Here is an 11,317-nt window from a genome sequence, read left to right as displayed (position 1 = left end):
AAAAAGAAAAACAAAATTTTTTTTTTTTGAAAGTCTTAAATAATTTCCTAAATATTCTTCTTCGTGTACATAATGTCTCTGAATGATTTTCAAAATTTATGTCGACATCGAATCCTAGTCCGTTTATGTTATAAAAGAACGAATATGAAAAGCAACAATAACATGTAAAGAAGTTGTTTGTTAGAACAATAGTAAATACCTCGGTCGGCGGTTTGTATACTTCTTGCGAAATTCTGAAAAAGTGAAAAAATAAGGAATTGATTTGAATTGCTTTTACTAAGCCATTGTTGCGTTGTGAAGCATACCACCATAGTCATCAGTTTATCTTTCAATTTGTAGGTATGTGTACACCTTTTTTCCGATTTTTTGTCAAAAATTCTTTTTTCAGTCAAAGTGGAAGAAAAGTTACTGGATTTCATTTTGGTAAAATCGCGATCTTAAAATCTTTTTTTGATCCAGAGTTATGACCATTTAAATTTTAAAACAAAGTTCGTCTTATGATGGATTATTTACTCAAATAATTGTCTCTTTCGGAAACAACAAAGAGAAAAGAGAGAATTCAGCTGATGTATATTCTCACATCTATTGAATAGTAACATTTTTGACACATTTCTCTGATTACTTAATTAAACAGTAATTATCTCGTCAAAAATTTCAAATTGATGTAGAAAAAAATGAAATTTTACCATACCATACTACTTTTAACGAGGTTAAAGTCACCCATAGCATTTAGCTATGAACTTTTTTTTTTATATTTTCGGCAAAGAATTGAACTAAAAAAATGTCTTAGGATTTTTTTTCTAATCGAGTTAAAGCTTCACAATTTCAGGTTAAGTGGAAAAAAATCGAGAAATGAATGATTTTTTTCCAAATTTTAACAATTTTTAAGTTTTCTCGAGTTAAAGTCGATCCAAAAAAAAATCCTAAGACATTTTTTTGGTTCAATCTATTGGGAACATAGTATCGAAATTATTTTTTCAAATTTCAAAAGCTATGGGTGACTTTAACTTCTTTGAAGTAGGTAAGGTTAAAATTCTTAAGATTTTAATTATATCCTGCCCAGTTTTTTAAATTCAGCTGAAACTTTTACCATTAGAAAGAGAATATTATTGGCTTTCAGAAAATATATACTTTTGATGTATAAAAATTTGTTGTTCTAAAGATATGATCAATTAAAGAGAATGTGTCAAGGAAGGTGAACACATACCTTAAAAAATGTTACATACCGCTCTTTGTAAGACGAAGAATCGTCCAATGAAGGGGGTTTCAACCCTATGAGTTTTCCAGACTTTTGACTTGCGGTTCTCGATGCCATGTATTGTGCATGCGCACCACGTAAACTACTGTCCATCCGTTTTGGCGAAATCTAAGAGTAAAAAAGTATACAAGTTTGAAAACAATTAAATACAATAAAACAATTACAGCCAAAAATGTGGTGTTTCCATCAGTTTTCATGCTGGTGCAATACCCAGCTAGCACACAACGTTGTTTCAACGTTTACCTGGTGGTCACAACGTCCACATAACGTTAGATGAACGTTGAATCAACGTTGTATCTTTTCCGGTAAGGTTAAAGAAAAATTGCAAAAATTATTTTTTTTTTTAGATTTCTCAATTTTTGGCCTAAACTCACTCAAAAATGCTGAAAAACACCAAAAAATCACATTTTCAAAATTTTTTTTTCACTTTGTTTAACCCTTTAAGTGCCGATGTCGTATATATACGACATGGGCTATATAGGAGGGCGAAGCCCTCCTGTAATGCCCAGTTTGAGTTAGAAATCGTTATTTTTGGTCGAACTCGTAGGAATTAGATTGTCCTTTATGGTCAAGCAAAAAAAAATTCAAAAGTGAGTCTTTCCAGCGAAATTTTAAGCAAAAAAGTCTGACCGTTTTTTGCCTATTTTTGGTCAACGAGTGATCCAAGAACCTCCAAATTTGGCCCTGTTTTACTTTATTCTGTCTTCTAGTGAATTGATTTGAAATTTTACCACTGGGCACCTTTTCATCAGTTCAGTCAGGTCCGCGCAGCGGGCCTGACTGCTTTAATTCCCTAACCTACCCCCCCCCTTGGCCGCTGCCCACCACGCCCTTCCTAAATCGGGCGGCGCCGAAGGCGCCCAAAAGAAAGAAGAGACTCTAAGCTATCCAACGAGCTATATACGAGCTTCTAATTCCTTCTAGATCAGGAGATATAAGCCCTTAAAGTTTGAACTAGCGATTTTTTAAAAAAAACTTAGAAAAAAGGACCCTGGCACTCAAAGGGTTAAGTAATGACCGAGCCTGCGAGTGAACCGGCAATTACTGTACTACAAACTACAAAAGAAAAAGCTTCCTTGCAGTAAATTAAGTCTTACACTTGAAGTTGTTGGTGATAAAGTATCTAATTTCGGAAGATGTTTTGTATTTCTCTTCGTTGCCGTTTGACTGGCTAGTTTATGATTCTTTGTGGATTGTGAAGATAGATTGGTTACGTTTCGCGTTGAATGGAGACGGTTCATGGCTTGAGAATGTTGGTACACTAACTGGTCCACCAGGTTCTTCTCTGAAAAAGAAAAAACAAGGGAGATATGAAGGAGTGAAGTTCAGTGGGAACGAGGATGAGTTTTGATGAGTTGAAAAGCGAGGAAAGGATTGTTTTCACAAAACCCAATATCTTTGTTAATTTCAGAATCCATTAACTACACGCTTTTAAGAAAGCGAATTCTCATAGAGTTGTGGAGAGGGATAGCGTGAGTGAGAAAGTGAATGAGGGATTGGCTAAATGAGATGATTTGGACTTACCACTTAAGGTCGTTTTAATGGGTTTCTTGTTGGGTGTAAACGATGAATGAACTTTCTTCAATCGGTTTGTGAAATATTCCAAATTGTCACCTTGATTCAACAGATTTCGCTGCAAGAAGAAAAAGAAAAATGTTCAATGAATTGAGTACTAATGAGAATGGAAAAGAAATTAGCGTATAATTTGTTAACTCGGAAACATGGCGATAACCCGTTTGCTAATCCCAATCTTTTCGATTTGTTTGATGGCGATGGCTTCAGCAACGGACTAGGGTGCCAGGGCAGACCGAGTACAGTTTTCTATGCTCGTATTTTGATTGGTTTAGAATTGTGATACTTGATAACGTTATAAGAGGTGTGTAGGTGTGATCTGTTTCTCTTACCAACAGAATAACATAAACGATTCTTTGACTAACAATTTATACATTTCAAACGATACTGTAGTTATTGACAAAAAACTCTCTAGTACCAATAATGCAGCAATCAAAGTCATAATATTTGAGAAAAATGGAAATTCCCCACGAAATCTTACAAACGGTATGGAAGCGCTCTAAATTAGGTTGGAAAGGTAGATTTTTGACGCTAGACTTAAGTCTTAGGATCTTAGCAGCTGAGGATCCAAAAATTGAAAATTGTTCCAATTTGGCTCAGAATATAGCCTGGAAGTCTAAACCCCTCCCGAATTGTAATATTTGAATAAATTTATCAATTAGCCCAAAAGCGACTTTCTCGCCCAAACTTTAAATTGCTAAAAACGAGGAATCAATCAAAATTCTCAATATACTTTAACCGAGATTGAGGCTTACAGAAACCAAAAGAAAAACTAAACGCAGATAATATCATGAGAGAACTTACTTTTGGAGGTTCGTCTTTCTTCATATCCAAATTGCTCCATATAGCAAACATTCTGCTCATGCGCTGTGGTACTTTCCCGTTACGGTAATTGAATGCTGTAATACGGCGTGCTAATTCTAACGTAGGGTTCACTTCCGTATTGGCGTAACTCGGCATACGCATGTCTGTACGGGAAGAAAATTATACTAGTCAACTGTTATCTCTCTAGGGTTCGCGAATAATCAATTCGAATGTCCACAAAAAAAAAGGGCTATTAAAGAGGGCAGTAGTAGAGACAAAAAAGATGGAAATTCTTCGTGTGAGGCCCAGTGATCTCTAAAGATTTCGTTTTCATTGTATATTTTTAATACCATCAAGTGATTTAATCTTTCTTGTCTTGCATGACTCGGACACCCTTTGAAAGGCGGAGAGACTGTTTACTCACCGTAGAGAGAATAACTGGATAAATGATGTGGTAATACTGGATCGTCACCCGTGTCGTAGAAATAAAAACTGGGGTTACATTTCTCACACGGTGGTGTGTTGTTACCATGACACGACGATTCTTTATCCAAAAGCCCCGCTTGAACATAAGAGTTTGTGATTCTGTCGAAACAATCCGCATGGTCATGGTATAAACACTTTTGACAGTCCGATTTATGAGTACGTGATGTGTACGCCATGCGCCCGATCTGCCCACTACTTCCGCCCTCCGGCTTCACGCGTTTTGTTTTACGTTTCACTTTAATGCGATCTTGCGACGGGGAGGGGTCTGTTGGGGTGGATTCCTTAATGTTTGCCGATGGCGTAGATGCATTTTTGTGCTTCTGGCGTTGCTTTCTTGATTTGTTTCTCTCTTTGCGAGATTTCAAGCGCTTCTTCTTAGTGATCTAAGAATAAAATTTCAAGATTAAAAGTTAAATGTGGATTTTCAAATGATTTTAGTCTAGCAAGCCGACTAATTCAGACATAGTAGAAATAAAGCAAAAAGTAATGGAGGGAACAATTTTAGTTTATACAAACTAAATCCCGTAACAACAATCGTATAATCATATAACGCCTATACTACTGTATTACACGCATTATAAACGACTCCAGTCTAAAAAGATTTAGAATAACTTGTCAATGCAGAGGCCGCGGCTTTCAAAGTGGTTGAAAGTGATAGGGCCACGTTATACTGACCAAAATTTTTGGATTTAGCACTTCTAGATCGCCTAAAACAGGTCTGTTTTAACGTTATTAAACAGAATTTGGCTTAATTAATAAATTTTCTTTTTGCTTTGAAAAAATGTGGTCGGGCCAAGGCCCGGCTGCCCCCCCCCCGCTGCCGCGGCGCCTGCAATGATTAAGAATCCACATCATTAAGAATCCGCAGTGAAATCAAATGACGATAAAATTGACAATTTGCTGAATTCTATAAAAAGAGTAGAAGAAGGAAATGAGGGAAATCCTACCTCAGGGATGGAAGCGTGAAGCAATTGCATTGGTAAACCATCTGAAGCTGAACTGTCCGAACCACAAGATTCCGATTCGATGTCCGAAAAATACTGTTCACCAACCACCTCATCTAGTGAAGGAGGGTGTTCTGTGGTGGAGATGGTTGGAATGCTCTTCCCCGTAGTGATCATTTTCCGCAGAATTGTAGATTGAACTTTCTTTTTGATCTCATCCAGTATCTTAGGTAGCTGAAAGAAGGAACGAACACGATTTTATACCATGTGTGATGAACTAAACCCAAATAGACCTACGTTAAATCGCTTAGACGAGCGGCTTTTTAAACAGGCTATCTTTACTCATACCGTCTCAAGGAGAGAACTACGCATGTCTCGAGTGAGTACTCTTTTACTTAGCGTCATTTTTCGCAAAAACAATCAGCTAAACAAAATGCTAAAAAGAGCTTGATATCCTAGGTATGAGTAATGTTTACGCGTCTCAGCCAATCTGAATAAAATGAAGTATTTTCTATGAAAGATGACTGAATTCCTTTTTCTTATCCTAGCGCATGAGGTAATGTTTATATTCTCAACCAATCCCTGCATAATTCTTTACCCTTTTTCTTATCCTAGCGCATGAGGTAATGTTTATATTCTCAACCAATCCCTGCATAATTCTTTACCCTTTTTCTTATCCTAGCGCATGAGGTAATGTTTATATTCTCAACCAATCCCTGCATAATTCTTTACCCTTTTTCTTATCCTAGCGCATGAGGTAATGTTTATATTCTCAACCAATCCCTGCATAATTCTTTACCCTTTTTCTTATCCTAGCGCATGACGTAATGTTTATATTCTCAACCAATCCCTGCATAATTCCATACCCTTTTTTCTTATCCTAGCGCATGAGGTAATGTTTACATTCTCAACCAATCCCTGAATAATTGTTTACCTTTTTCTTATCAGGGTCGAAGAGGTCAAGAAGGGAGTCACAAAAATGGTAGCCCATCTCTTCATAATCTTGCACTCCGTAATGGTATTCTTCCGTTCCTTGTGATGATGAGCTGCCGCAAAATGACGCCTAAAACGCATTCATGATTGTAAGTAAGACAGTCACCGAAAAATTGTTCTGTTCGCGTCGCAGCGGGCGTTAAAAATACACGCAGGTGGTCGGGCGGGCGGAAAGGTTCTGAAAAATTAGCGATAAATATTATGCGGGCGGTTGACGCGTACAAAACAACTTTTCGATGACCGCCTAAGTGATGTATATAACTTATAACGTATCATCATCCTACATCTAGACAAAAGTAGAGACTTTAAGGTAAGAAAAGGAATTTCAAAAATTTTGAGTAAGTCTCTTCCTTTAGAGTAACACCTTGGCATAGTCTTCACTCCTTGGGTTGGTATAATTTTAATGGTTAGTTTCAAGTTTCAAATGTCGGTATCAAAAGTTAGTATCAAAACTATTTTCTATTTATAATTCAAGGTGGACTTGAATAGAATGAATTGGTTTCTGCTCACGAAGCAAGTAATGAGAATGTTGGAACCTCGAGAGTGTAGGAATATCTGATGCCCGTATTCCACATCACGACACGACCAGTTCCTTCTTTGTTCTTCTGTACACGGAAACGACAGTTGGTGAACGAGAACTACAAAGAAAAATATGTTGGAATTAGAAGAACTTCTTAACCAAAGATGGTTCTTTGTGGCTAGGACCACTGACCTTTATATACCCTGGACCAAGCTTCTAAATCCCAGCCAAGCAAAATCTTGATCGGAGTTTTTTGAAAAGTGGTACCCTAATGGCGGCACTACTCGATAGCGGTGTAAATGCATCGAGAGCGCTAGGTCTAATTTTCCTCAAATTCTTTTGACGATAGCAATAGCGGCGTTAGACGTTAATTTTTAACATTGCAATGGCTTCTTCTCGGGTACCAATTCCAAAAAAACTCCAATCAAAGATGGCAGATATTGCATGGTCCAGGAATATATAAAGGTCAGTGGCTAGGACTAGAAATGACTACTTGAAAATAACCACAAAGAATTCCTGGTAGGACTTTGCTCTGTTTAATCAGATACTACAGTTGACGCTCTCTTATTCGATTTTCAAGGGGATTAAGATTTTCATTGAATAGTACAGCGTATCGAATATATATGTGAAGAAATTCATAGAATTTCTGTCCAACTATCTTCTTTCAGGAGATTGGGCGGCAGATCAGAATATGCATTTTTTCCTTATTAAAACTTGTCAGCACTGCGTACTGCATCCTGGCTACGCAGATCGAATTGCCTAGTATCTCACGCCATAAACTAATTGTGGCGCAGACAGACTACAATATATACTATATTTTCTTGTTGACGGCGACTTTCAATATTATCGAATAATGGAGCGTGCTGAATGGTAGAGCGTAGTTTATGAGAGTTTCTTGTTGACGGTGAAGTTCAATATTATCGAATAATAGAGCGCATCGAATAGTAGAGCGCATCGAATAGTAGAGCGCATCGAATATTAGAGCGTATCGAATAGTAGAGCGTATCGAATAGTCGAGTGTATCGAATAATAGAGCGTATCGAATAGTAGCGGTATCGAATAGTGGAGCGTATCGATAGTAGAGCGTATCGAATAATGGAGCGTATCAAATAGTAGAAAGTCGAATTAGAGGGGGTCAAACTATATTCCTATAATGGCAAACCCCTTTGAGACGGGATTGTCTGATTATTGTCTTTTCTTTGCCTTTATAAAATCTGAGAGTCATTTTTAATATGGGAGGGGTAGGAAACACTTAGTACCTTGTCGGGCGCATTTTTAGCCAAGATGTAAGGGAACAATCGAGTGTTGAGCCGCGTGGATAATTTCTCTTGTTTATTCTCACAGCCATACACGAAGATATTCTTCTTTCTTGAATGACCATGTAAATCGCAATACAAAACCACTTCACGCTCTTCTTGTAACCTGTTGGTGAAACAATGAAATGGTCGTTATGTAAAGATCGGACAATGAAATGGTTGCTAAGTAAAGATCGGACAATGAAATGATCGTTGAGTAAAGATCGGACAATGAAATGGTCGTTAAGTAAAGATCGGACAATGAAATGGTCGTTAAGTAAAGATCGGACAATGAAATGGTCGTTAAGTAAAGATCGGACAATGAAATGGTCGTTAAGTAAAGATCGTACAATGAAATGGTCGTTAAGTAAAGATCGGACAATGAAATGGTCGTTAAGTAAAGATCGGACAATGAAATGGTCGTTAAGTAAAGATCGGACAATGAAATGGTTGCTAGTAAAGATCGGACAATGAAATGATCGTTGAGTAAAGATCGGACAATGAAATGGTCGTTAAGTAAAGATCGGACAATGAAATGGTCGTTAAGTAAAGATCGGACAATGAAATGGTCGTTGAGTAAAGATCGGACAATGAAATGGTCGTTGAGTAAAGATCGGACAATGAAATGGTCGTTACGTAAAGATTGGACAATGAAATGGTCGTTAAGTAAAGATCGGACAATGAAATGATCGTTAAGTAAAGATCGGACAATGAAATGGTCGTTAAGTAAAGATCGGACAATGAAATGGTCGTTGAGTAAAGATCGGACAATGAAATGGTCGTTAAGTAAAGATCGGACAATGAAATGGTGCTAAGTAAAGATCGGACAATGAAATGGTCGTTGAGTAAAGATCGGACAATGAAATGGTCGTTAAGTAAAGATCGGACAATGAAATGGTCGTTAAGTAAAGATCGGACAATGAAATGGTCGTTAAGTAAAGATCGGACAATGAAATGGTCGTTGAGTAAAGATCGGACAATGAAATGGTCGTTACGTAAAGATCGGACAATAAAATGGTCGTTACGTAAAGATCGGACAATGAAATGGTCGTTAAGTAAAGATCGGACAATGAAATGGTCGTTACGTAAAGATCGGACAATGAAATGGTCGTTACGTAAAGATCGGACAATGAAATGGTCGTTAAGTAAAGATCGGACAATGAAATGGTTGCTAAGTAGACGATGCTATCGTCCGTATAATATATTATTATGATATAACATAATTTGTATATTATAAAACGTAATATGTTTCGCGGCGGATAGAGTCTGTGTTTACGGACGATATCAATTTGGCGCTTTTCTTGATTTTATCTTTGCCCTTACCGACCTTGGAGAAGGGTCGGTGAATTTTGCGGAAAATCCCTGCAGATTTATAGACGAACTTGGTAGAGAAAATCAAAACAACACAAAATCGAAGGGAAGGATGCAAGTAGGAAGTGAACTTTATCCAAAAAATGGTTGTTTTCTTTGAGCATGATGGTTCTGGGTCTGGTGAAGAAGAATGTTCTTGTAGGATAATTTGGAGGCTGAAGATAAGACTTACATAAACGCATTCATCTTTAGCTTTTATGACAATATTAGTTAGAAGGGATTGTTTTCCTCAAGGCCCACAAACAAATTCTAACTTTGATTTTTTGGAAATTTTATTCAACTTGATGCCTGACACCTGAAGTAGCATCTAAAGGTAAGGTTTATATTCACTGGATTTCGTTGTTTCTTTATGGTAGCAGGAATCAGTGTCAGTTGAGACTGAAATATTGACTTTTTCCAGTTCTGTCAAGTAATGATTTTGTGCGCGCAAAAAATCTTCAATCTCTGTAAAGTTTTTTCTAAGATAGTCTAAATTTTAACAGATTTTACTTCCTGTTTATTTTTTTGTTGGGCTTGATTGAGTTTGATGTTTAGCTATCTTTTTATATTTTTTTGATAGTCAATTTTTCAGCTTGGCACTTGAGTGAAAGTAGTGGTACCAGCAATATTTTAAAAACCATGGTTATCTAGCATATTTCAACCAATGCATTTCTACAAAATTCAACCAACACCTTTCACGATATCAGACCGACACCTTCCACCGTGTCTAAACAAGACTTTCTGCGATATCTAAACAACATTTTCCACGGTGGCTGATCAACACTTTCCATTATGACTGAAGGAATAACCCTCCACGATATCTGAACAACACTTTCCACAACATCTGAACAACGACACCTTCTATGATACAAGAGCAGTACTCAAGCATCTTCAAATATCTGAACAAAAAGTTTCTTTTTGACTATATTTTTAGCAAGCAGCTGGTTCGTTCAAAAACAGCTTTTCTAAGCCTTCAGAGGTCTATGTAAAATTTGAACCAAAATTTTTTTAGCACACATTTCTAACATTACATCATCAGAAAAAATTGTATCGAAAAGAATCTTTTTTCACTTCTTCTGGAGAAATGCAAAATTATATCGGCTACCCAATCAGCTACACAGAATGCAAGTTATAAAAATTTCTCCTGACCGTAGGGTAATTCAAGGTGAAAACCTGCAATATTTTGATAAATTTACGGTGAAATTTCAGCTAATCACCATGTCATTATTGAAAGATTAACAGTTTTTCACCGCCAATTCATCTAAAAGGTCAAGGTAATTTTTTTTTGATTTTTTCCTATGATACTGTATACCGTGAAGTCTGGTAACTTGCATTAGCCATCAAATGACTGACAAAGCAGCAAAATTTCAAAACAAATGAACTACGCAGCTCCGCTCGCACCTCTACTCTACAATTTTTTATTTTGATTTAACTTTGTATTTTAATGACCAGCCAGGTCACTCATTTAAGGGTTATGCATGTTAGCCTCCACTGATGTATTAAGTTACCCCGATCTCACGGTAGTTTACAAATTTCATCTAAAATTTTACAACCATATCCTGCGAAAACACAAATTTTGTTTGAATTTTGTAAAAAACTAAAAATTTATCATAATTCCTGAACCAATGATGAAAACTACTTTAGATTTGAAATATAGGGTCACTGTGATGATTGAAATGTATTTGTAAGGAAAAATTCCCCGAAAAATCTGTGGTTCAAATTTTCAATTTTAGACCTGAGGCCGAGAAGGCGTTTTTGACTGAACCGGAAGTTTTGCAAAAAATACCTAGTCAAAATAAAACCACGTTTTAAATTTCTTTACTCAAATATCCTTTTAAATCATCCAAGTGACAATTCCATAACATCCCACGTAAAAATGAATTGATTTATTCAAAATTTTAAAAAAGATAATCAAAAATATGAAAGAAATTTCATAATTGATTTTGGCATGACAAATCTGCCCTTGAAAAATTCCTTTCAATTTTTTTTTTAAAAGAGTGAGAATTTTTGCATGGTATATGGATTGTGTCTAAGACTTTCTTTTTTACTTTCTTTATAAAAAGAAACAAGATTTAAAATATTCAATATGATTGAA

The 11,317-nt window shown here is 36.4% G+C and overlaps 1 protein-coding gene and 1 long non-coding RNA gene across 2 annotated transcripts; one reads left to right on the top strand and one right to left on the bottom strand.

Annotated features, from left to right (window-relative positions):
• Positions 1 to 199: 199 nt before the first annotated feature.
• On the bottom strand, positions 200 to 9,347 carry LOC136816856 (uncharacterized; the record flags this gene model as incomplete). Its single annotated transcript, XM_067073183.1, is given in 12 exon segments — positions 200 to 233; positions 1,227 to 1,366; positions 2,356 to 2,543; positions 2,783 to 2,891; positions 3,635 to 3,798; positions 4,059 to 4,503; positions 5,068 to 5,298; positions 5,999 to 6,127; positions 6,594 to 6,695; positions 7,837 to 7,999; positions 8,223 to 8,683; positions 9,255 to 9,347. Coding segments are annotated over 12 exon segments (2,259 nt in total), but the record flags the coding sequence as incomplete, so codon positions are not given.
• Positions 9,348 to 9,416: 69 nt separating this feature from the next.
• On the top strand, positions 9,417 to 10,135 carry LOC136816846 (uncharacterized). The gene is made up of 2 exons (XR_010847993.1): positions 9,417 to 9,556; positions 9,803 to 10,135. It is a non-coding gene; the product is annotated as an uncharacterized lncRNA (long non-coding RNA).
• The last annotated feature ends 1,182 nt before the right edge of the window (positions 10,136 to 11,317 follow it).

This window comes from Clytia hemisphaerica, unplaced genomic scaffold, assembly GCF_902728285.1.
Source record: "Clytia hemisphaerica strain Z4C2 unplaced genomic scaffold, Clytia hemisphaerica genome assembly, whole genome shotgun sequence".
Lineage (NCBI taxonomy): Eukaryota > Metazoa > Cnidaria > Hydrozoa > Leptothecata > Clytiidae > Clytia > Clytia hemisphaerica.
This window is presented reverse-complemented; position numbering and strand designations above follow the sequence as displayed.